Consider the following 27,434-nt stretch of genomic DNA (forward strand, 5'->3'; position numbering starts at 1 on the left):
CTGAACAGCCATACCGGCCCACTTATATCTTCTACAGAGTAAATTCTTCTATTCTGAACACAAACTTAGAGACATGGCATTCTTTCATAATTTCCGTCCTTAAAGAGGCGAAAGGAAAAAAAAAGGATATGGACAGCTGTTAAATCCCCTTGCCCATGTGTGTGGGTTGAGAGACTTAGTAAGAGCCGGTGGGAGGCGGCTGGAGAAGTTAGTGGCCATTTGCTCAGCAGTAGGCTGCGTGAGTGTCACAAAATGCAACTTTCCCTGTCTCTCTGTCTCCTGCCAGGCAGAGCTATTAAAGCTATTTTGAAAGTGACCCTTCAGCTTAAGTACGCTCAGAAAGAGAGAGGGGAGAGAGGAGGTAGCAGCTGTTTGGAACCATGACTGAAGATGACGGATTCGATTGTGGTGGAGGGTCAAGTCAGATTGAGAGATGGAAAAAAGGTCAGCGAAATGGACATTTTTTCCACCGTTGCCTTCAATTTCCAGGAAATATTGTGTTCGGGAATTTTTAACGGTCCTTCATACGATTTTTTTCCTAATCTTTTCCTGTTCTTTTCTGCTTTCAGTGGAAGAATAGGTGGGTGCTTCTTCGAAAACCTTCCCCTGTTGCAGGTACGGTACTTATTTAAGCTTTTCTATATTGTTTAACTTTTAGACAATACTGTAATGATTAATGTAGACCTTAAATGTAATTTCATGTAGACCCTCAAAGATGGGCACAATTTTTAGAAGGTTTCTTCCAAGTAGGAAAGGGGTAACTGCTTTTCAGACAACGTTGTTTGACCTGGTGTCTCAATCATTGGAAAAACCTTAACAATCCTACTTTATTTTTAAGATTTTGCTTTTCTTTGCATTCAATGTATTCTACCTCTTACACGTGGATTTCTTTTTTTATGCAATTTTTTTTGACCTATTATAATTTCTTTTAACAATTTTCTCTGCATCGTCATAGACTTCAGTGGAGGAATGATTTAGGCTAATAGTCGAGATTCGCGTTTGGAGGCCTTCCTTTCATATATATCAATGGGTACAGAGAAGGGTTTGTTACTTCAAAGCACATTGCATTTACAAAAATAGAAAGAGGATACAGAACGCTGCCTAGCGTGTGAGCGAGTCATCCGAAAAGGGTGAGACGACATTAAAACTCTGCAGAAGGTCTCATGTTTCGCAGCAACCTGAAACGTTATGACAGAAAACTGGGACTTCCAATGTTTCTTCGTTTTGAAGTATTGCATAGAAATTGTGTAAAAAAAAAAAAAATTTAAAAATTGAATTAAACTTCAAAAATATTTTTGGAAATAATGTTTTTCAAAAATTATTAACTTAGTTTAAATGATTTTTTTCTAACATTGGTAAAGGTGAGTGGTTTAGTATTAATTGAATTCAACCTTTAGCCAACTGGACGTAAACTGAGGACCAAAAGATCCCTTACCTTTATATGTAGATAACAGAGTTCAGTCAATAATAGACTGTTTCTATGGCCCAGAATAGGTAATTATTTTTATTAATCTGTATAAAAACGTCTACATTATCAAATCCTCTTACTATTGGCTACTTATCTGAAGTTGTCTTCTGCTGGACGTTTGGGACCCGTTATCACGTCATAAATTCTGCCCCCTTAGAAGATCCTCTGGTACTCTAGTGGTTCCAACCTTGGACCCAAGGTACTTTCCCAAATTTTGCCAGTGGACAACTTTATTTTACACTCCACTGCAGCTTTTGATCCTCAGCCGGTCATGATAGTGTCATGTTCCATGATGTCATCATGCCATCTTAGTATCGTGTTCCAGACTGGTGGATAAGGATTTTGTGTACAGAAGTATTGTTGTTTTGGAGTTTATGGTACCTCAAAGTGGACCTTTTACCAGTTTGAGAATATTAACAGACTACACCATGAAATAGTAGCTGCAGAGCTAAGCAAAACATAATTCATATTCTTTAATAAGTGGCTGAAGAACTGAATAAAACAGTTTGTATTCTTTAATATCTCCTCTCTGTTGGAAATTTATTCCCTTTTAAAGTTTAGGTTATAATTTGGTTTAATAATACTTAAACGTATGTTGTACTTCTTCCCCTGTATGGCATTGACCAATTATAAGCAAGTAGCCAAACACTGGGGAAGAAAGAACACACCCCCACGCAATAATTTAGAACAGGTTTTTTCATGTGTGAGACATGTGATGACAGACAGTTTGGCTCTCCTCACTGAGCTAACTGCCTAGTGTTTACAAGTGCTGTGAGTAAAGTAAAAACAAATTACACCTTTCAGGTTTCATCTCATGCAGTTATTGGGGAGGAGAGGCTGTAGAGCTAAGCGGACAGCATTGTGAGAGGAGACTTGCAGATGCAGAGGTGTTTTGAATTAGTCGATGTATCAAGGAGAAATTCCATAGTTTTGGAAATCTCCCTCTTAACAGTGAATGTCTGCTGAAATCTTTGATTAATAGTCACTGAGTGCCGGCGGAGAAATCCAAACAACACAGATGAATTTCTTCTCAGTGAAGGTGCCCATGTCAGTGCTTTATTTTTTTACAAGCCTTTTATAGAGCAGTAATGGGTTAATCTTTTAGTAAAATGTCTAAGTATGCCATTGGCTATATTAAAGCCAATGCAGAATACCTGTGATGTTTGATCATTTTTTGGGCCTTCCCCTCCAACCCACCTGTGTTCCAACTCCATATCTTGCAGTGTTTTTGGCATGTAGCACCTCAGCCATAAATTTGGACTTGCACAGATAGCCAGTCTTTGTTATCAACATCTGCATTCCGTTCCTTTATATCAGGCTTCAGCTGCTGACCTTGGCATAACATGCTTACAATCTCTTGTTACTTTTATATATATATATATATATATATATATATATATATATATATATATATATATATATATAAAAAGCTTAGTTATAGAAAAATATATTGTATTCTCACACAAGCTTGGCTTTGCTGTACTGCTCTCCCCACACACTGACTGCCAAGATGTGAAAGCAGAAAAGAGTTTTTAACTCATCTCTGCTTTGCTCCTGGCACCTTATAATCACACATAACTTTGCAGTGAGACAAATAGATCAGACTTGTGTCATTACATGTGACACAAAAAAAAATCAGACTTTGTCATTACATGTCTCACATTAAGAATTTTAGTCTAAGCTTTTATGAATGTACTTTTTTCCCCTGCATGTTGTTGCCTGCTTATGGTTGGTCAATGTCACACAGGGGAAGAAGTACACACCCCCAAAGAAAAATCTCTGGTTGTTCCTGTGCCGCCCCCGTGGGAGCAGCCGAGCTGCTCGGATCCGGGTTCGCTGTGGCTCGAGGGTCTGCGGACCCGTGGTCGTGCGGCAAGTCAAATAAAAGGGGGTATTTAAAGGGGATTTGATGTATAGTTTGTGACACCACCCGTGGTGTATGGTAATTTAGGAGTACCGCCGCTGCCTTTGGGAGTACCCGGGGCGATGAAGTGGGGCAGCAAGGTGTCGGAGCCCTCCACGGGTAGGAGGGATGCCCCGGGACTCGGTGTGGGAAGGTGATGCTGCAGTGGGATGCAGGGGTCACTCTCGTACTCACTTAGTTCATAAGCAGACGCTGACAACTGGGTAAACCAAGTCTCTAAGTACCGCTGCCGCTGAGGGGAGCTCATCCGGGTCCCGTCCCCTATGGTGTTGCCTGGTGATCCGTGACCTGCCTCCTGGCACTAAGTTTAACTTCAACTTGATGGCCCGGTAGCATGGAACTAGCTCTCAGGACTTACGCTTGGGATTTTCTGGATCATTTTGGGTTGGAAAGTCCTATCCCTCTCGTTGCGCTAGTGCCTCGATTCTGGAGTGGGTGGGAACAAATCATAAAGGCTCCATTCTCAGGTGAATTGTCGGGTTGCCTGAAGCTACTCCCTGACCTAGGGTCTGTGTACCCCGTCGTGCCTTTGGTCCCAGACCGGTGACAGTGCTAGTCTGTTGGCTGTCCTCCTTGACAGTTCCAGACAGCTCGCCACAATCCCCTGCGACCGGGGGTCCGACTCCTCTAGGCCCAGACCACCGTCTGCAACCTAGATAACTTCTCCAGGAGGCACCGCTCCCGACTTCCTCTCTCTACTGTCACTTTTCACTCACTACACTCTTCACCTCCCCTCCCTGATCCCCCAGGTGGGCGACTCTATTCCACTCAAGCCATCCACTGGTGTGCCTGGTGGGTGTGGTGCAGGGTGTATCTAAGATTTGATTTGCTGTTGGAGGCAACACTACTAAGATAGGGACCCAGAACCAAGAGGGAGGTGGAAGGCCAGTTTGTGCAGTACCCTGTGACGACCTGATAGTCCAGGGGCGTCACATTCCCTCTTGGACTTAGCATAAATTATAACCTAAACTTTACAAGCTAATATCTCTGTAATGGAGAGTAGAAATTCAGAAATACAAAATACATTTTTTTTCAGCTCTGCAACCACTATTTAATGATGTGAACAGATTATAATGCTCAAGCTGGTGAAAGTTCCTCTTTAATAAAGGGAATCTGTGAGCAGTATGTAATCTGAGAGCCTGATTAAAGGAATGGGTCACCTACTATGCTATGTGTTTTTATTTCAATAACATCAGGGCTTTATCAGCAGGAGATTATCACTATAGGACTGCCTCCTAGTCCTAGCACATCCCCACTATTATTAGCATCTTTGTTTCAATATACAATGTACACAGAAAGCTGAACAACAGTGGCATGGGCGCAGTTATATAAGGCTCAGCATTCTGTAGTGTCTCAGCAATGTTAGCCCTCAGGTGATTCAGAAAATTGTTTAATATTGGGCTGGGAAAATTCAAAATTACTATTTTTTTCCACTAAAATGTTCTTTTCGCTCCATTTGGCTTTATATTTTCAATAAGGTAACAGGAGATAATGGATTGTAAAATTTGTTATCCAATCTCTCCTGAGTACGCCAATACCCCATGTGTGGTCAAAAACTACTTTTTAAGCACAGTACAAAGTCAAGTAGGGCAGTAGCGCCATGTTGGAGTGGTTTGTGTGTGTCTGATTCATTGGCAGAGCCCCTAAGGTGCCAAAACAGCACAAGTCCCCCACAAGTGACACCAGTTTACAAACTGCACCCCTCAATTAAATTATATTGTGGTACAGTGAGCATATTGACACTACAGGTGTGTCCCAAAATGTTATACAATTGAGTGGTCAAGAAAAAATAATTACTTTTTTACCACTAAAATGTTGTTTTCACCCAAGATTTTCAATTTTTACAAGGGATATAGATAAAACAGGTCCGTAATTTGTTACACAATTTCTCCTGAACGTGGCAATACCCCACATATGACAGTACAGTACTGTTTGGCCACACATCGGGGCACCGGAAGGCAACAGCGCCATTTTACTTTTGGATCACAGATATTCCTAGAATTGTTTGTGGACTCCATTTGCAGAGCTTCTAAGTACCACAAAAAAGCAGAAACCCCCTCAAGTGACTCCATTTTGGAAATTACACCCCTCTGCAATTAATCTACAGGTATAGTGATGATTTGCCTCTGGAAAACACCCATGGAGTCAAACACAGTGAATGTTGGAGAATTAAAAATGGCAAATAAGCCTTTGTAGTGCCGAGTACATTGTAGTGTCAAACAAACATGTGGACATTAACTGTGATTTAGGCACATTGTGGGGCTTGAAAAGGAAGGAGCATTTGTATTTGGAAGCGCAGATTTTGGTTTTCCAGAGCCTTTGTGCTACCAGTAACATAGAAGCCCCCTATATATCTGTTAACAGATGACAGACCTAAGTGGAGACTTGTTTTTCTGTGGGTTGATTTGAATGCTATTGGTAGCAACTTAGGGTATAGAACAGTTTGGAATAATTCACATTTATTCTGTGCACTATGCTGAGCATAGGGTTTCCATCGACATCTTCGAAATATATGAATCAGGTGAAACTCCAATGGATCCATTCACTAATGAGGCAGCAGTTACTCCGGACTCAGTTTGGCCTCAGTTCACCAGTGTCCTTCTTTGTAAAGGTGCACAAAACTGTTGTTGACCGCACTGTTGTGCATGCCTAAAAAGACTCATAAAAAGAGGGACACTGCTGGATCACAGGCCAGATGGGAGTTCAAAGTAACTCACTTTACAATAATATTTTGGTCAGTAATTTTGTCTGAATCACGTTTTTCTGAGATTTACATGTAAACCTCGGTTTAAGCACTCAGCGCAGAGTGCAGGATAAATGTGAGCTGTGCCATATTGTGATCTTTGGGAGGCAAAATGATCAAATCAACAGCAGTTGAAGAATTGGCTTTATTTATTTATTTTTTTCCGCCGTTCACTTTGGGGTATAAGGGATTAGGTGGCTTTATTTCTCAGGTCAATATGACTACAATACCAGATTTTATAGAGTATTTTAGGTGTGCTTCATCTAATTTTGAAGGCTATAGGTAGACTCATGATAGGGCTTGTTTTTTTACATATACAGTATAAAAGATTATCAGCGCAGGAACATCTTTTTTTAAACGCATTCAATTGTGGAAATTATAATTATTCCAACATCTATTTATTCAATTGAACTCTGTTAGTAGGAAAACCCCTTTAAGTGCTCCATATATGCAGCATTTGCCCTGTTTGTCATGTATTCATGCCAAAAGTGATATTAAAGTGAAACTATCAGCTTGGAAATGATGCATTGTTAAATAGATTGCTTAGACCTGATGAAGCTGGTGTGCTTATGAAAATCTATTGATCTGCACCTTCTGCTAAAATCAAATATACTCTATGTACTGATGCAGCAGGGTGCTGTTATTGCCATTTTGATAGCACAATCACAGTTCATTGTGTCTGGATTTATGCTAAGGTTTACGTACGGAAGCATACTGTATACTATAGATGTATACCTCTGAAGCTGGTGTACTTACTTTGAACAGCCATGATCAGAATAGCTCTTTAATACTCATACATATGATTTTTAATTTTCTTTATTGCACCTTCCCATGTCCCTGGTCTTCCTCCAGGAGCCAGAATATTTTTTATTTTTCTGTTCAATTGTGTTTTTTTTGTGGGACAAGTTTAAATTTTAAATGGTACCGTTAATTTTTACCAATTCATGTACCAAAAAAATCGGGAAACAAATTTCAAATTGGGTCAAATGGCACGAAAAAAAGGAATTTGGGTTTAGTTTTTACAGCGTTCATTGCACTGTAAACATGACCTGGCAGTATGATTTGTCAGGTTAATACAGCCCAAAAAAAATACCCAAAAAATTGATACCAAAAAAATTTGTAAAAAAAATAAATTTTCTCTTCTGTTCCCATATTTCGAGACCTGCAACATTTTAATTTTTGCATTGTGAGCTGACGTTTTTATTGATACCTTTTTTTGGGCAAGTGCAACATTTTTGAACGCTGCTTATTGCATTTTTTTGCCACAATTATTATTATATTATGATGGATTAGCCTTTTACGGACAAAGGGATAATAGATATGGGTTTTTTTATTTTTTTTTCTTATGGCATGATTCGAATTTTCATATTTTTCAAAACTTTTTTTTTACTATGCATTTTAGTCCCCATCAGTTACACTGTATATGCTATAAAAATCACAGTCTCTTATGAACACCAGCCAGAGGCTGGTTTTCACATGCGCTTTGCCATAGCAGTCATAGAGGCCTTCAGCAAGCCAAATCATTGGCACCCCGATATTGTCCCATGATTTGTACTCGCTTAAAAGTGATTGACAGTAGCATTTCAGTGGTTAACAGCAGCTCCGCTTGCTACTGTTAGAGGTAGATGATAATCTGTGGGAAAGATATAAGCTCAGGTTCTGAGCCTGTATTAAGGACAGCGACTCTAAGCGTAATTAAGTGCCTACTGGGTATACGCCAGAGCCTCATATGGTGATGATGGGCTTAGCTGCCAGTAGACCCCAGATGCCACTCCCAGGGCAGTGTCTGGGACTGTGGCACTGACCCTCAGGGCAGGGATAGGTTCAGGTCCCATTAAGAGGGAAATAAGCCCTAAGTGCTTTTGGGGACTGTGGAAATGAAGAATTAACCAGTACTCATTTAAGTTAAGGGTGCTTTACACGAGACATGCTATCGTGCGATGCATTGTCGGGGTCACGGTTTTCGTGACGCACATCCGGCATCGTTCACGATGTCGTCTCGTGTAACACCTCCAAGCGATGCAGTATCGCTCACAAATCGTGAGTCGTGTACTCGTCGCTCAGTTTCAAAATATTGTTTATTTAAAATGGCGCCGGTTGTTCATCGTACCCGGGGAAGCACAGATCACTCCGTGTGACACCCCAGGAACGATGAACACAGCTTACCTGCGTCCCACGGCACCCGCCAGCTATGCAGAAGGAAGGAGGTGGGCAGGATGTTTATGTCCCGCTCATCTCCGCCCCTCCGCTTCTATTGGCCGGCGGCTGTGTGACGTCGCTGTGACGCCGAACGTCCCTCCCCCTTGAGGAAGAGGATGTTCGCCACCCACAGCGACGTCACTCAGCAGGTAAGTAAGTGTGATGGGGGTTTCACGACTTTGTGCGACACGGGCAGCGATTTGCCCGTGACGCACAAACGACGGGGGCGGGTACGATCGATCGTGAAATCGCACAATCGGTCGTCTCGTGTAAAGCAGGCATTAGCATCTTCTGCTTGTTAAGCACTGACATGTTGGGTCTTTTAGAGAGAGGGAGAGACCCTATATTTAGGTTATGTCAAATTTAGGGATATTTTTATATATCGTCTATAATCCCTAACCCTTACTATTAATCATTTAGCCTCTGTCTATCTCGTTCTCATTTTCTTACTATTTCTTGTACTATGTGATTACCTTGGAGATAAAAATACATTCCGTCTGTCAATCTTTGATAATACAAGTGACAAGTCTTACCGCTGAACCCTCGGTACGGAGAAGCTGCATGCCATTAATTCCACCCTTCTGAAAACCGTTCAAGGAACCAACCTGAAATCCGTCTTTCCTTATTTCTAGGGATTTGATGCTCATCTGTAATAATTATTAGAAATCCTGGGCTGCTAGTATCATGTTCTGGAGGTCTGAACACGAAGTAGACATGGTTCCCGATATTTAATCATCTTCCTGAAATAAATAGCTGACAGGTTCAGAGACGGTACTACAGAGGTTTCCATTAGAAGTAATCTGGTACTGTTATGTAGGCAGAATATGGGGTGATGATAATGAGAACCAAAACTAGAGCAAGAATATGGGGAATCTGATATGAAGTCATTACGCAAGGAGCAAAACTGCAGATCAGGCGTGTGTGCGGTTACTTATTATCACTTTCATTGCCATGTTGTACTTTAGTATTTTTTACCAGTAGTGACTTCCTGTCTGGGTGACTACCTTTTGGCTGCATGCAACTATGTGAATGAAAAGTGGTCACTATCTGCTATAAAGCAGACTGTTTCCCTCCTGTCCTATTTTTACAATAAGAAAAGATTAAAAGTGTTTTCCACTACTAGGACAGCCCCTTCTGATTTCAGTTGTTTCCCCCAGTTAAATTAATAGACCCTGTACTCACCTCACGTTCTGGTGCCGTTCCAGCGCTGTCGGTAATTGTGGTTCGGGGCTCATGTGACATTGTGACGTCACTCGAGCCCTGCATTCAATCTGTCTCCCCGACTTCAGGACAAATAAGTTTACCATCAGGAAGTGATGATGCGTCTGCAGCTCACCTCCTGTTGATTGCTCATTTGGTCCGAAGGTGAAGCGAGAGACGTCGATGGTGATTGGACGTGGGGCTCGAGTGACTTCACAATGTCACATGAGCCCTGAACCACAATTACTGACGGGAGGTGAGTACAGGTTCTTTTATTTTAACTGGGGGAAACAAGTGGAATCAGAATGGGTTGTCCTAGTAGTGCATATTTCACCACCCACAAATCAATTGGAAATCTGAGCTACCATGGATTGTTCTTCCATGGATTTGAAAAGTGCTTTAAGGGGGCTTTACACGCAAAGACAAAGCTAACGAGATGTCGTTGGGGTCACGGAATTTGTGATGCACATCCGGCCTCGTTAGCAACGTTGTTGCATGTGAAACATACGAACGACCGCTAATGATCAAAATTACTCACCTAATCGTTGATCATTGACACATCGTTCTAATCCCAAATATCGTTGCTGCTGCAGGACGAAGGTTGTTTGTCGTTCCTGAGGCAGCACACGTCGCTACGTGTAACACCCCAGGAACAACACCGTATCTGCGTCCTCCGGCAATGAGGTGGGCGTGTCTTTCTTTCGGCTGCTCTCCGCCCCTCCGCTTCTATGGGACGGCTGCCGTGTGACGTCGCTGTGACGCCACACGAACCACCTCCTTAGAAAGGAGGCAGGTCGCCAGCCACAGCGACGTCACTAGGCAGGTAAGTATGTGTGACGGGGACTAACAATATTGTGCGCCACGGGCAGCGATTTGCTCGTGATGCACAACCGACGGGTGCGATCGGCAGCGACATCGCTAGCGATGTCAATGCATGTAAAGTGGCCTTAATGCTCCTTTCACAGGTGCGCATAAAAAAATGTATGTGTGGCTTGGTTCGCTTTTACCATCTGTGTATCCATTTGTGTGTGTGTCATCAGTATACTAGCCATGTGCCATCCATGTGACACATACTAGAAAAAAACAGCATTGCATGATGTGCAGTGCAAATATAGATGATAGATACTATAGATGAATATATATATAGTTACATATATGTATATACAGTGCCTACAAGTAGTATTCAAGCCCCTGCAGATTTAGCAGGTTTACACATTCGGAATTAACTTGGCATTGTGACATTTGGACTGTAGATCAGCCTGGAAGTGTGAAATGCACTGCAGCAAAAAAGAATGTTATTTCTTTTTTTTATTTTTTTTTTTTTAAATTGTTAAAAGTTTATTCAGAGGGTCATTTATTATTCAACCCCTCAAACCACCAGAATTCTGTTTGGTTCTCCTAAAGTATTAAGAAGTATTTAAGGCACAAAGAACAATGAGCTTCACATGTTTGGATTAATTATCTCTTTTTCCAGCCTTTTCTGACTAATTAAGACCCTCCCCAAACTTGTGAACAGCACTCATACTTGGTCAACATGGGAAAGACAAAGGAGCATTCCAAGGCCATCAGAGACAAGATCGTGGAGGGTCACAAGGCTGGCAAGGGGTACAAAACCCTTTCCAAGGAGTTGGGCCTACCTGTCTCCACTGTTGGGAGCATCATCCGGAAGTGGAAGGCTTATGGAACTACTGTTAGCCTTCCACGGCCTGGACAGCCTTTGAAAGTTTCCACCCTTGCCGAGGCCAGGCTTGTCCGAAGAGTCAAGGCTAACCCAAGGACAAAAAGGAAGGAGCTCCGGGAAGATCTCATGGGAGTGGGGACATTGGTTTCAGTCAATACCATAAGTAACGTACTCCACCGCAATGGTCTCCGTTCCAGACGAGCCAGTAAGGTACCTTTACTTTCAAAGCGTCATGTCAAGGCTCGTCTACAGTTTGCTCATGATCACTTGGAGGATTCTGAGACAGACTGGTTCAAGGTTCTCTGGTCTGATGAGACCAAGATCGAGATCTTTGGTCCCAACCACACACGTGACGTTTGGAGACTGGATGGCACTGCATACGACCCCAATAATACCATCCCTACAGTCAAGCATGGTGGTGGCAGCAGCATGCTGTGGGGCTGTTTCTCAGCCAAGGGGCCTGGCCATCTTGTCCGCATCCATGGGAAGATGGATAGCACGGCCTACCTGGAGATTTTGGCCAATAACCTCCGCTCCTCCATCAAGGATCTTAAGATGGGTCGTCATTTCATCTTCCAACAAGACAACGACCCAAAGCACACAGCCAAGAAAACCAAGGCCTGGTTCAAGAGGGAAAAAATCAAGGTGTTGCAGTGGCCTAGTCAGTCTCCTAACCTTAACCCAATTGAAAACTTGTGGAAGGAGCTCAAGATTAAAGTCCACATGAGACACCCAAAGACCCTAGATAACTTGGAGAAGATCTGCATGGAGGAGTGGGCCAAGATAACTCCAGAGACCTGTGCCGGCCTGATCAGGTCTTATAAAAGACGATTATTAGCTGTAATTGCAAACAAGGGTTATTCCACAAAATATTAAACCTAGGGGTTGAATAATAATTGACCCACACTTTTATGTTGAAAATGTATTAAAATTTAACTGAGCAACATAACTTGTTGGTTTGTAAGATTTATGCATCTGTTAATAAATCCTGCTCTTGTTTGAAGTTTGCAGGCTCTAACTTATTTGCATCTTATCAAACCTGCTAAATCTGCAGGGGGTTGAATACTACTTGCGGGCACTGTATATTAGATAGATAGATACAGTAGATAGAGAGATAGATAGATAGAGAGATAGAGAGATGGTTGGATAACTTGTAGAGCTTTGTATATCGTCAAATAAATAAAATTAAAAAATATATATTTTTGATAACCAGCAAAGGTAAAGCAAACAGCTGTGAGCTGATGTTTTCAGGCTTGAAAGGTCCTTGGTTACTGGGCTCTTCCCAGCCTAAGAATACAAGCCCACAGGTGCACTAAACATGGAAAATCACAAGATTCCCCAATTTTGGCGCTTCGCCTCGGCTCTTCCAGATTACTCCGGTTAGGTGGCAAAAGGGGTATTGGTAATTGGGGTTGATGCCAGTTGTGTAATATCAGCTGGCATAAAGCCCAGGGGTTAGTAATGGAGAGGTGTCTATCAGATACCCCCATTAGTAACCCAGTAATAAAAAAGACACACACACAAAATACTTTATTAAAATAAGCACTACCTGACACTTCTGCCTCTCATTCACCATTTTATTAAAAAACCAAGCAGGTTTTTTTACTATTATTAGTAGGTTTGTAACGGGGTATCTGATAGACACCTCTCCATTACTAACACCAGAGTTTGATGTCAGCTGTGTTTTTGGACACTCCACAGCTTACATCAACCTCAAAAACCATTACCCCAATTGCACAGCACCAGGCAATCAGAAATAGCCAGACAATGCACCAGAATTGGAACATCTCATTTGATTCTCCCCTTCTCTGGCTGTGGGCTACTATTTTTCGATTTTTAGGCTAGGAAAGGCAAAATAACCATGGACCTTCCCAGTCTGATAATATCAGCCGCCAACTCTCTGGTTTACCTTTGCTTATCAAAAATGGGGGGAACCACACATTTTTGCAATCGGGTTTTATTAACAATTTTGCACTTCTTGTCTTTTATAGTCTCTGTATAAGGCTGCATTCACATGATTGTATAATTCACACTCGGATCAATGTTACACTATGGGGCCATGTCGATCAATGCATTTTATTCTCATGCCAATTTGGCATGAGAAACTCATTGCAGAATTCTGCGATTGACAGCGTAAATCATACGGCACTCAACTATTCAAGTCAATGGGTGTGTGTGTAACAGACTGCATTAGGATGACATCTGAGGGCAGTACAATTTCTGCAGATTCATAGAATGGAGAAGATGGAGAAATTTTATTCTCTTCTTTCTTTTCAAGGCATTTTTTTTTGCAGGACAAGTTGTGATTTTGAATAATACCGTATATTTTGTCATATAATATAGTGGTCAAAAAGTGAATAAAAGTCCAAGTGCCGTTAAATGGCGATAAAAACACAATTGCACCATTGTTTTTGGCGTTCGGTCAAAAAATATCCTGGTAACATATTTTTCCAGCTCAGTATGTTTATGGTGATACCAAAAATGTATAATCTTTTTTTTCCATTCATGAAAAAAATAAATTTGTAAAAAAAAATATTTGTTTTTTGTCGCCATTTTTGTAAAACCTTTATTTATGTATTTATTTTCGTAAATGGAATTGTCTGAGAACTCGTTTTCTGCAAAGTGACCTGATGTTTTTACTAATAGCATTTTGGGGTAGATATAGTGTTTTTGGTCTTTTTATTGCATTTTTTAGGGTGTTCACAAATCAGGTTTTTTTTACACCTGTCAATTAATTTTATATTTCGATAGATCGGGCTTTGACGGACATAGTGATACCTTATGTTTATTTATTTTGTATTACTTTATTATTAACAAAATAATATTTGGGAGGTTTGGATTTGTTTTTTCTTTTTCTTTTTTTTAGTCTTCTTAGGGGAATTGAACCTTCAATCATTTGATCGCTTGTTCTTTATACTATAATACTAGCTGTAGTACCTGGGCGTTGCCCGAGATAGTAACTATCTCTCTTCGAGTTTCTGTCTGTCTATGTCTGTCTGTCTCTGTGTGTCTGTCTCTGTCTGTATCAGTTTCTTTGTCTGTCTCTGTATCAGTCTCTCTGTCTCTTTCTATCTCTGTGTCTCTATCTCTGTGTCTCTCTCTTTCTCTGTGTCTGTCTGTCTCTCTCTATCTGTCTGTCTCCTTCCAGGGCTGTCTCCTTCCAGGGCTGTCTCCTTCCAGGGCTGTCTCTTTGCCCATCTGTCTCTTTGCCCATCTGTCTCTGTCTCTATCTCTCTCTTTCCCTGTCTGTCTCTCTGTCTGTCTCTTTCCTTGTCTGTCTGTGTCTGTCTCTGTCTGATTATTTTTATCTCTGTCTGTATTTGTATCAGTCTATCTGTCTCCATCTCTGTGTCTGTCTCTTTCCCCGTCTATCTCTTTTCCGTCTGTCTTGGTCTGTCCCTTTTCCGTCTGTCTTGGTCTGTCTCTTTTCTGTCTGTCTTGGTCTATCTCTTTTCTGTCTGTCTTGGTCTGACTCTTTCCCCGTCTGTCTCTTTCCCCAGCTGTCTCTTTTCCCGGGGTTCTCTTTCCCCGGCTGTCTCTTTCCCCGGCTGTCTCTTTCCACAGCTGTCTCTTTCCACAGCTGTCTCTTTCCCCGGCTGTCTCTTTCCTTGTCTGTCTCTGTCTGTGTCTCTGTCTGTCTGTTTTTTTTTGTCTCTCTATCCATCTCTCCACCGACATCATATAACCTCACGCATAAGCTTCAACTAACAGTTTATTTTGTTCCTATACCAACCACTGACAGTTGCTATTAATAACCTATAGCTCCCACCTCCATTCAGTTTAATGGCGGCAGGATTTTAGAGACTAACTGTAAAGCACGGGGTTAAATTTTTCTGTCAAAACATAGTCTGCGACGTTCCCTGGGTCATACGGGGCGTCTGTGCAAAATTTCGTGATTGTAAATGCTACGGTGTGGATTCCTTTAGCGGACATACACACATACATACATACACTGAGCTTTATATAATAGATTAAAATAGTAAAAAAGATTATAAAAACATGAAGCATAATGAGTAGACGAATGGTCTACCCGTTTCGAGCATGGCTCTAAAGGGTACTTTACACGCTGCGATCTCGCTAGCGAGCGTACCTGCCCCCGTCGGTTGTGCGTCACGAGCAAATCGCTGCCCGTGGCGCACAATATTGCTAGGAACAGTCACACATACTTACCTGCCTAGGGACGTCGCTGTGACCGGCGAACCGCCTCCTTTCTAAGGGGGCGGTTCGTTCGGCGTTATGACGACGTCACTGAACCGCCGCCCAATAGAAGCGGAGGGGTGGAGATGAGTGGGACGAATATCCCGCCCACCTCCTTCCTTCCTCATTGCCGGCTGCCACAGGTAAGGAGATGTTCCTCGTTCCTGCGGTGTCACACATAGCGATGTGTGCTGCCGCAGGAACGACAAACAAATTCATTACTGCACATACAACAATTTTTGGTAAATGAACGACCTCTCCAAAACCAACGATATTTACCGCTTTTGCGATCGTTGAAGGTCGCTCGTATGTGTCACACGCTGCGATGTCGCTAACGACGCCGGGTGTGCGTCACAAACACCGTGACCCCGACGATAAATCGTTAGCGATGTCGCAGCGTGTAAATGGCCCTTTAGTCTTGGCCAAAACTTTTTTGCTATTTTAACCATGAAATGAAAGTGAAATTTTAACTACATATTTCCTGCAGATACTGGATTACCTTCTTGCTATTGCTATTGCTTTTCCCAGAAGCCGGTCTGTGGCTTCTTGCACCGTACCCTGAATATACCCATTTTCCTGAACCTCGTGAGCTGATATTTCTTTCCTCATTTCTATTAAATGGTTAAACTGCATCAATCAGAGCAAGCTCCGGTCGCTGCTCTTTAAAGAAGATGCTGGCTGTGTGTTACAGGGGGCATCTCATGGGTGTGGAAATTGTTATGCTTTTTAGGCTATGTTCACATAACCTTTGATCATACGTTAAGTGGCTTACGTCCAAAGCACCGCAAATGGGATTCGGGAATAAGCGTTGAAGGGGCCAGCCATAATAACGATGCAAATGGAGTCACAATGTGCTCTGTGGAACATCATTTTTGTCCGCATACAGTACAGACCAAAAGTTTGGACACACCTTCTCATTCAAAGAGTTTTCTTTATTTTCATAACTCTGAAAATTGTAGATTCACATTGAAGGCATGAAAACTATGAATTAACACACGTGGAATGAAATACTTAACAAAAAAGTGTGAAACAACTGATAATATGTCTTATATTCTAGGTTCTTCAAAGTAGCCACCTTTTGCTTTGATTACTGCTTTGCACAATCTTGGCATTCTCTTGATGAGCTTCAAGAGGTAGTCACCAGAAATGGTCTTCCAGCAATCTTCAAGGAGTTCCCAGAGATGCTTAGCACTTGTTGGCCCTTTTGCCTTCACTCTGCGGTCCAGCTCACCCCAAACCATCTCGATTGGGTTCAGGTCTGGTGACTGTGGAGGCCAGGTCATCTGGCGTAGCACCCCATCACTCTCCTTCTTAGTCAAATAGCCCTTAAGCCTGCTTTACACGAGACGACCGATTGTGCGATAGCACGATCGATCGTACCCGCCTCCATCGTTTTTGCGTCACGGGCAATTAGTTGCCCGTGGCGCACAAACTCGTTTAACCCCCGTCACACGTACTTATCTTCCGGACGACCTCGCTGTGGGCGACGAATGTCCACTTCCTGGAGTGGGAGGGACGTTCGGCGTCACAGCGACGTCACACGGCAGCCGGCCAATAGAAGCGGGGGGGCGTAGATGAGCGGGATGTAAACATCCCGCCCAGCTGCTTCCTTCCATTAAGATGTCGGGTGCCGCGGGAGGCAGGTAAGCTGCTAGTTCACCGTTCCCGTGGTGTCACACGGAGCAACGTGTGATGCCACGGAAACGATGAGCAACTGCCGCCATTTTAATTAAACAATTTTATGAAACCTAGCGACGAGTACACGACTCACGATTTGTGAGCGATACTGCGTCGCTAGGAGGTGTTACACGAGACGTCATCGTGTACGATGCCGGATGTGCGTCATGAAAATCGTGACCCCGACGATGCATCACACGATCAGTCTTCTCGTGTAAAGCCCGCATTACACAGCCTGGAGGTGTGATTGGGGTCATTGTCCTGTTGAAAAATAAATGATGGTCCAACTAAACGCAAACTGGATGGAATAGCATGCCGCTGCAAGATGCGGTGGTGGCCATGCTGGTTCAGTATGCCTTCAATTTTTAATAAATCCCAGTGTCACGAGCAAAGCACCCCCACACCATCACACCTCCTCCTCCATGCTTCACGGTGGGAACCAGGCATGTAGAGTCCATCCGTTCACCTTTTCTGCATCGCACAAAGACACGGTGGTTGGATCCAAAGATCTCAAATTTGGACTCATGAGACCAAAGCCCAGATTTCCACTGGTCTAATGTCCATTCTTTGTGTTCTTTAGCCCAAACAAGTCTCTTCTGCTTGTTGCCTGTCCTTACCAGTGGTTTCCTAGCCGCTATTTTACCATGAAGGCCTGCTGCACAAAGTCTCCTCTTAACAGTTGTTCTAGAGATGTGTCTGCTGCTAGAACTCTGTGCGGCATTGACCTGGTAACTAATCTGAGCTGCTGTTAACCTGCGATTTCTGAGGCTGGTGACTCGGATAAACTTATCCTCCTCAGCAGAGGTGACTCTTGGTCCTCCTTTCCTGGGGCGGTTCTCATGTGAGCCAGTTTCTTTGTAGCGTTTGATGGTTTTTGCCACTGCACTTGATGACACTTTCAAGGTTTTCCCAATTTTTCAGACTGACTGACCTTCATTTCTTAAAGTAATGATGGCCACTCGTTTTTCTTTACTTAGCTGCTTTTTTTTTGCCAGAATTAAAATTCTAACAGTCTGTTCAGTAGGACTATCAGCTGTGTATCCACCAGACTTCTGCACAACACAACTGATGGTCCAGACCCATTTTTAAGGCAAGAAATCCCACTTAATAAACCTGACAGAGCACACCTGTGAAGTGAAAACCATTTCCGGTGACTATCTCTTAAAGCTAATCAAGAGAATGCCAAGAGTGTGCAAAGCAGTAATCAAAGCAAAAGTTCGCTACTTTGAAGAACCTAGAATATAAGACATATTTTCAGTTGTTTCACACTTTTTTGTTAAGTATTTCATTCCACATGTGTTAATTCATAGTTTTGATGCCTTCAATGTGAATCTACAATTTTCAGAGTCATAAAAATAAAAAAACTGTTTGAATGAGAAGGTGTGTCCAAACTTTTGGTCTGTACCGTACGAGGGGCACACTACCTTTCTTGAGCACTCTTCTTTTGTATGTATCCACTACAGAACGTTTATATAGATTAGACGTGAGAGCTGAGATCAGTTGAGTCACCAATATAATCTGGAAAAAGTTATTCTTCTAAAGAGGTTTTCTGAAATCTTAGGCCTTCTGCATAAAATCACATATAAATACAGTTAAAATATGAAGACCCATACAGACAAAGAACACAGATTACGTAGTGGTATGCTTCAACATAGAAGATGTTTTGGACAGTTCTAACTTCAGTTTGGAGAAGGCCTTTTTCTGTTCTCCGTGACTATACTCAGTGCACAAGGTCCATAAAGACATGGTTGGGGAAGTTTGATGGAAGAACATGTTCAGCCACACAGAGTCCAGATATCAACCCCATCCAACACCTAAAGGGATGAATCAGAACGTCCATATCAGTGTCTGACCTCACAAATACTGTTCTGGATGAAGGGGATAAAGTTCCCACAGACACCTCCAAAATCTTGAAGAAAGCCTTTCCAGAGGAAGCTGTTTGTCATGCAGTGACTACCAAGGTTCCACCAGATACACGGTAACCCCGGCGAGCGCCGCAATACACAATACACCGGTGGGCCCTGGCGCTACGGAAAGGGGAGCAGAATCATCTCTTAAACTCACCTGAGACTGATCCCTTAACTCCCTAATGTCCCTATATGGGTTCTTTCACCCCGTCGCCAATCACGTGCCTATCCCTGGACTCAACCCTGTATAGTGCACAGGGCAGCTGGAATGTTAGTCTCGCTCTGGATTAAGGACACAGAGGATCATACAGACAGGGGTAAAATAAGCAGCAATGAAACAGAGCACTCCAAACAACAAAAGGTAATAATGAGGAACGAACCAACCAGAGGGGAAAAACCCCAAAAGACTAAAGGCCGCTTTACACGCAACGACATCGCTAACGAGATGTCGTTGGGGTCACGGAATTCATGACGCACATCCGGCCTCGTTAGCAACGTCATTGCATGTGAAACGCACGAACAACCGTTAACGATCAAAATTAATTACCTAATCGTTGATCGTTGACGCGTCGTTCCTTTCCTGATTATCGTTGCTGTTGCAGGACGCAGGTTGTTAGTCGTTCCTGCGGCAGCACACATCGCTACGTGTGACACCGCAGGAACGAGGAACATCACTTTAACTGCGGCCACCCGCAATGAGGAAGAAAAGAGGTGGGCGGGATGTTCGTCCTGCTCATTTCCACCCCTCCGCTTCTATTGGGCAGCCGCTTAGTGACGCCACTGTGACGCTGCACAAACCGCCCCCTTAGAAAGGAGGCAGTTCGCCTGCCACAGCGACGTCGCTAGGCAGGTAAGTGTGTGTGATGGGTGTAAGCAATGTTGTGCGCCATGGGCAGCGATTTGCCCGTGACGCACAACCGACGGGGGCGGGTACGCTCGCTAGCGATATCAATAGTGATAGCGCTGCATGTAAAGTTCCCTTAAGGAAGGGAAAAACAACACAACTTTCACACAGCAAATATTCTCTGAATGGTTTCTTTGTCCTCAGCTTACAGGTTCCCTCTAGAGGCAAGTAAAGCAGAAACTATCACCAGCAATTTACCTGGACTAGGAGAGAAGTCTTTACAGCAGAGCTAATTAGCAATAGAGAGCAGCTGCTCATACCTTTCATTCAGAGTTTCCGGAATCAGAAGATTTACTTAACCCTAGCAGCGCTGGATTCAGGAGAATCTGCACAGCCAGCAGTAGTAACCTCAGCAAATGTATATGAAAACCTGTGCTGTGATCTCCTGACACCAGAAATCGGAGGGACACCACTCTCTGTTGTGGTACCCTCGTGACACTGTAAAGGGTGCTTTACACGCTGCGACATCGCTAACGATATATTGTCGGGGTGACGTCGTTAGTGACGCACATCCGGGGCCGTTAGAGACATCGCAGCGTGTGACACCAAGAGCGACGTGCAACGATCGCAAAAACGTCTAAAATCGTTGATCGTTGTCACGTCGCTCCTTTTCAAAATATCGTTGGTGGTGCATGCCGCTGGTTGTTCATCGTTGCTGTGGCATCACCGGCAATGAGGAAGGAAGGAGGTAGGCAGCATGTTCCGGCCGCTCATCTCCGCCCCTCCTCTGCTATTGGGCGGCCGCTTAGTGACGCCGCAGTGACGTTGCTATGACGCCGAACGCACCTCCCCCTTGAAGGAGGGATTGTTCGGCGGTCACAGCGACGTCGCTGACAAGGTATGTGCGTGTGACGCTGCCATAGCGATAATGTTCGCTACGGCAGCGATCACCAACTGTCGCACCAACGACGGGGGCGGGTACTATTGCGCATGACATCGCTAGCTATCGCTAGCGATGTTGCAGCATGTAAAGTACCCTTAAGAGTTGCAAAAGAGGAATCACCCCATATTAGTCTCTATGGATGTAGAATGGGAGGTCAACACTGCTCCTGTAGCTATAATGTGAAGACAGAGGGCACAATAGTGTAAATTTTGGTGAAATTAATTCAAAGGAAAACAAAAATGACTTATGAACTAGTGACACACATGGTTATGTTTTCAGTAAATATCTCGGTAGCCCACCATCTTTTATTAAGGACCCTCGCAGTGCTCTAATAACATGAACTAGTAATATGAAACCCTTTTAGGCAAGACCAGATTATTCCACACTAGTGCTAATTATAACAAGCTGGGTTATACAACCTCATAATTTCAGGACACATGAACCCATAGGCTTCTAACCTACAGAGGTAATGAAACGGAGGCGGCCGTCCTCCCTTTGCTCATTCTACCACTTCTGACTTCACCAGTTTGGATTCATTGACTGTCACCTTCTGGCTGAACTATCTGGGAAAGATTAGGTTTCTCAATAAATCACTCAAGCAAATGAGACCTTAGAGAGAACAAATCAGGCTTTTATGCTGCTGTGATCTTCTCATACCCTATAACGGTGAAGTCTGAAGACAAGAGGGTTGGTTGTTCGTGAAGCCAGTAGAAGGATTATTGTGCAGCCTACCATCCACTGCACCCCCATAATCTGTCCCTAGTACATTGTGTGTTGTTTATATTGGCGGGTGACTCAAATAGTGTCCATACAGCTGGAGAACTGTGCTCCATGTATAACTCTACATAGAGAGCTGATATGGGGACCTTGAAATCAGATCTGAAAGAATGTATGCTTGACTTGCTTTGCTTGGGAAGGAACACCGGGTCACGTTGCACACATACAAGAAACAACAAGCACTAAAGCCTGACATCAAATCTGTACACAATTCTTTTACGACCTAGAAAAGATAAAAGCGTGATAAAATGGTGTAAATTGTCTATTGTCAATAATAGACTGCAATCTGACATGTTGTAATTTTTGGGCAGTTTTTCGGTAAAACTAGACTTGTGCTTCATGATCGAGCCAATTGTGGCTAGTCAATTGACACTTTTGATTGCATACTTCCTTTTTTTTAATGTCTTTGTGTGGCGCCCCAGGACCTGGTCGCCACAACAGCATTGCCCTCCCAAAGGGTTAATGCTGAGCCTGTAGGTAATTGGGAGGTCCATTGGCCAGTAAGTTTAACATCCAACGCAGTTCTCCCTCCGGCCAGCAGGGGGAGCTCTGAACCTGGAATTCCAGGGAGCATTCCTTTAAGTCTGACCTGAGGGAGGAAGTAGTGTTCAGTCTGTAGAGAGAAGTGATAGCAGGCAGACGCAGAGTGTGCTGTCCTGTGGATCTGGGGCCTAGAGCTGGAGCAGCTTGGCCCAGGGAAGCAGGAGTAGCAGAGAGGCAGAGAAGAGACTCGGACATCGGAGTCTGTGGCCACCAGGGCTTAAAATACTCCCTGGTAGCCGAATCCGAATGGCAGGAGAGCTGCAAGCACCTGGCCCATAAACAGCCCGAAGGTACAGCTGCATCATCAGGGCCCGGTGTGGACTCCAGCAGAGAAGCACCAGAGAGGGCCTGCGCAGCCTACCGCAGAGGGAAAGGGACGTACCACCGGTCCCAGCAGCAAGAGGGCCATTGCTAGATCCAGAGAGCAGGGTTCTATAATAGTAAAGAAAAGAACAGGAGTAGGCCTCATACTCAGCTGGCCAAAAAGATCACCCCAAGTACTTCCAGGCCGACCGGATGCCCTTCACCACCTGTGACTGTCTCCCAGGACTGGACTGTTCTTAAAGTAAAAGAGGAGAAGGTAAAGAGACTGTTGTTTGTGCCTGGTTCTTTCATTGCCTGTCGGCCCTGCACCGTGTTATCCACACAACACCATAGACTTTCACGAGCATCAACAGTGTCCCCGGGGCACCACTCCACCTGTGGGGAGCAGTACCACCATTGCTGCCGTATCATCACCCCAGAGGCCTCACACAGCAGCGGCGGCTTAATAGCCGCAAACCACAGGTGGCGTCACGAAACAAATACTTTAATTGCTTCCAAGTCACCAGCCATATTTAAACTGACACCCACCAGGGCCACGGAGTCAGGCCCCGCCACCACTGACTACCCCCGGACTAGTCCGGCCCGGCACCGGGTGTCCCATAGCCCTGGGGTGGGCGAGTCAAATTTGGCGTCACGAACAGGATTTCGTGCCCGGTCCCACCGGGTACTGTGCGCCTGCAGAAACTGTGCTTAAAAGACTGTGTTACTGTTTGCAAACTGCCGCCGCCATTAGCCTCGCTGAGCGCAGGAAGAAGGGGGGCGTGCCTGACAGAGCGCGAAGGGAGCGCGCCATCAGAGCAGAGCGCCGTTAACCCCGCGCTACCCGGAAGAAATTTTGAAAAGTGAACGGAGCCTGGTGAGGTTCACTAAGGGGGAGGAAGATGTCCGACACAGAGGGAGAGCAGGTGGCTGCCATAGCCCGAGACGCCGCAGCACCAGCCGAAGCAATCCCAGTCGCCGTCGCCCCAGCCCCCGCTGTAGCGCCGGTAATGCCGATCACAATGCCGTACATCCCGGGAGCAGAATGGCTGCCGCAGTACTCCGGGGAGTCACATACCCTGAGCGACTTCAGAGAAAGGCTGCACAGCTTGTTCATAGTGTATCCGCTGACTGAGAGCCAGAAGGTGGGCATATTAATGGGGCAGCTAGCCGGCGCGGCCCAGCGTGAAGTGAAGTCCTGGCCTGATACAGATAAAGGGACAGCAACCCAGATACTGGCCAAGTTAAAGAGTACTTTTGACACCCGCACCGCAGCAGAGATAAAGATGATATTCTTTGGGTGAAAACAACGGGCCACAGACAGCATAAGGGACTATGCCTTAAACTTGCAGGAGGCTCTGAAAGCAATTAAACAGGTGGACCCAGAGAGTGTACGTGAAGAAGACAAACTCCTAACTGAGCAGTTCATAGAGGGGCTCCTGTCAGATGCCCACAGGACCCAGCTGCGTATCATGGTCCTGCAGAACCCTGCTCTGGACTTTGCAAAGTTTAAGGACCAGGCCATCCGGGTACTGAGAGAATCTACACCGAATGACCCAGTACCCCTCCGGCCTCTTGCTATCACGTACCCATTAGTGGTGCCTGCAACACGAGCCGCTGCAGGGGCTGAGGCGCAGTCCCTGGATAAGGATCCCGCTGCAGAGCTCAGACAGCAGGTCCAGGAGCTGACCAAGACTGTAGCTGCCCTTGCCAAGACCGTGCAGTCTCTACAAGTGACCCCATCGCCTGCAAGAATCGAGTTGGCCTCCAGCCCAGATGACGTCCCATGGATGCGACAGAGGAGGATTCCGCCGACCCGAGGAAAAGACACAGACCGGTATGATTCAACGGGACAACCGATCTGCCGCCGCTGCAGCCAGGCGGGCCATATTGCAAGACACTGTCCTTTAAATGGGCCGAGCCTGGGGCCAGGAGCCGACCCCCAGGTGTAAGGAAGCCCGGCTCAACCCCCAGTCGCAGCAAGTATGTGGGAGGACGCCCGGTCCTTCCTATTGTGCTGGATGGGATCCCTTTGAATGCCCTCCTGGATACGGGGTCCCAGGTAACAACCATCCCTTATAAACTGTACAAAAGATATTGGGCTGATTCAGACATTGACCATGGCCCAGATGATGATTTAACAATTGTGGCCAGTAATGGTCAGCCCTTACCTCAAATTGGGTATAAAGAAGTAACCATTAAAGTGGGGCGGGTAGAATTGCCATGTCAGGGGATGATAATTGTAGATATTGATCGCAAAGAATCTGACCCACTGCTAACCATTGGTACAAATGTGATAGAAAATTGTATTGCCGAAGTGATAATTTTGTTGCAACAGGCGTCTGAAACTGCCAGCTCCGGGCAGCAGCGTGCCCTACAGAGGGAGATCAGAGCCCTAATGAGGAGGCAGCAGGTAGAGCTGGCCGGAGGAGAAATTGGCAGTGTGAGGGTAAGTGACCCCCTCCCCATTGCAATTCCCCCAAGAAGGGAAATGTTGATATGGTGTCGGGCAGCAATAGGCCTCAAGGGTCAGGATTACCAGGCCTTGGTAGAACCGGTGTATTCAGACAGTAGGCCTGGAGTCCTGCTAGCCAGAGGGGTAGCAGACGTCCGCAAGGGGAGAGTGCCCGTCCGTGTCCTGAATTGTGGGGAGGAGGAAGCCAAATTGCCCCGGTACGCCACTGTAGCAAAACTGTACACTGTCAGTAACAATACCATCAAAGCAGTGGAACCCTTGATCCCGTCCGACCAGGCGGAAGACAATGGCTCCAAGGGGCAGCTGGAAGACTGGTGCCAAAAATTACATGTGGGCACCGACTCCACCCCCTCACACCAAAAGCATGGGGTTTACCGGGTGGTACAGGAGTACGAGCGGGTCTTCAGCAAACACCCCCTAGATTTTGGGCAGGTAAAAGGGGTTAAACATCAAATCCCCACGGGTGATCATCATCCCATTAAAGAGAGATACCGCCCTGTACCCCCAGCACAGTATCAGCGTGCCAAAGAAATGTTACGGGAAATGAAGGAGGCTGGGGTTATCAGAGATAGTTGTAGCCCCTGGGCAGCTCCACTAGTGCTCGTAAAGAAAAAAGATGGTACAATGAGAATGTGCGTAGATTACAGACAAATTAACCGCATTACACATAAAGATGCTTATCCACTACCCAGAATAGAGGAGTCACTAACAGCCTTAAAGTCAGCTAACTATTTTTCCACCTTGGATCTCACCAGTGGGTATTGGCAGGTTCCCGTGGCGGAGGCGGACAAGGAGAAGACTGCATTCACGACACCAATGGGCCTCTGCGAGTTCAACTGTATGCCATTCGGGCTCTGCAACGCCCCAGGGACATTCCAAAGGTTGATGGAGTGCTGCTTGGGCCATCACAACTTTGAAACCGTGCTGTTGTACCTGGATGACGTCATAGTCTACTCCAGGACTTATGAAGACCACCTGAGGCACTTAGCAGAAGTGTTCGAGTCCCTGTCGGAGTATGGCCTGAAGATAAAGCCGTCCAAATGTCACCTCTTGAAGCCAAAGGTACAGTACTTGGGTCATGTGGTCAGCGCAGAAGGTGTGGCACCTGATCCAGAGAAAGTCACCGTAATCAAGGACTGGCCAAGACCCACCACGGTAAAGGAGGTGCGGCAGTTCCTTGGGCTGGTGGGCTACTACCGAAGGTTCATTGATGGTTTCACAAAGATAGCAGCGCCTCTTCAAGATCTCCTGGTGGGCCAGCCAAAGCAGGCTAAGATGCAGAGCCCTCCATTTGAATGGAACAGCCAAATAGAAACATCTTTTGTCCGGCTGAAAGGGGCTCTCACGGGAGAAGAAATTCTGGCCTACCCTGACTACAGCCAGCCGTTTGTACTGTATACAGACGCCAGCAACGTGGGACTGGGAGCAGTTCTGTCCCAGGTGCAGGGAGGCAGAGAGAAGGTGATAGCTTACGCCAGTAGGAAGCTTCGGCCCACAGAAAGGAATCCAGAAAACTACAGTTCCTTCAAGCTAGAGTTCCTCGCTATTGTTTGGGCAGTGACTGAACGCTTCAAGCACTATCTGGCATCGGCCAAGTTCACCATCTTCACGGACAACAATCCGTTGACACATCTGGCAACAGCCAAGTTAGGTGCGTTGGAACAGCGATGGATGGCCCGGCTGTCTAACTTTGACTTTACCATCAAGTACCGGGCTGGCAAGAAGAATAACAATGCTGATGCGCTGTCCAGAATGCCTCACTTACCCGAGTCTGGAGAAGACCTGGATGAACTCGAAGAGATAGAGTTACCGGCTTTCCATCACCAAGGTGTTTCCCAGTGTGAGCATGCTGTAGGAGTGAAGCGCTCGAGCCAGCACGAGGTCTCGGTCAACCCATTACTCCACCATAATTGGGAAGAGACACAGAACGGTGACCCGGCCGTGCGATTGGTCAAAGAAAAGCTAGCACAAGCTGAGACCCATCTCGGTCCAGACGCTCCACAAGAAGCCCAGCAGTTGTGGAAGGAGAGGGGACGACTGTTCACCTACCAAGGCAAGCTATGCAAGAGATATGTCAACTGGCGAACAAATGAACTCGTCTGGCAGATAGTGGTCCCACAGAGGGATGCTCCAATGGTCCTAGCAGCTTACCATGATAAAGCAGGACGCTTCGGGTGGAAGAAGTTGGAGACCCTACTCCGCGATCGGTTCTACTGGGTGCACATGAGAAAAGATGATCGAGAAGTGGTGCCGAGACTGTGGTCCGTGTAACCTGAGGCGGAAGGATGATGCCAGCCAGATGTCTCCCCTACAGCCAATTGTCACGAAGCAGCCCCTGGAGTTGGTGGCCCTGGACCACGTGAAGTTAACACCAAGCCGGTCAGGCTATGTATACGCCCTCACCATTGTGGACCATTACTCTCGTTTCCTGGTAGTAGTGCCTGTGAAGGACCAGACAGCCAGAACAGCAGCTAGAGCATTCCAGGCATACTTTTGTCGGCCTCACGGTTATCCGGAAAGGGTACTGACTGATCAAGGTCCTGCATTCGAGG

The 27,434-nt window shown here is 45.3% G+C and overlaps 1 protein-coding gene across 2 annotated transcripts in view; it reads left to right on the plus strand.

Moving 5' to 3' along the window:
• Positions 1–278: 278 nt before the first annotated feature.
• Positions 279–27,434, plus strand: part of DOK7 (docking protein 7) — a 216,017-nt gene continuing 188,861 nt past the window's right edge. For both annotated transcript variants that reach the window (XM_075346842.1, XM_075346843.1), the window contains exons 1-2: positions 279–444; positions 570–615. In XM_075346842.1, the coding sequence (XP_075202957.1) occupies positions 391–444; positions 570–615 (100 nt within the window). In that variant the 5' untranslated portion in view covers positions 279–390. The remainder of the gene's footprint in view (positions 445–569; positions 616–27,434) is intronic.

The sequence above is a fragment of the Anomaloglossus baeobatrachus genome, chromosome 1 (assembly GCF_048569485.1).
Source record: "Anomaloglossus baeobatrachus isolate aAnoBae1 chromosome 1, aAnoBae1.hap1, whole genome shotgun sequence".
NCBI classification, from domain to species: Eukaryota; Metazoa; Chordata; class Amphibia; order Anura; family Aromobatidae; genus Anomaloglossus; species Anomaloglossus baeobatrachus.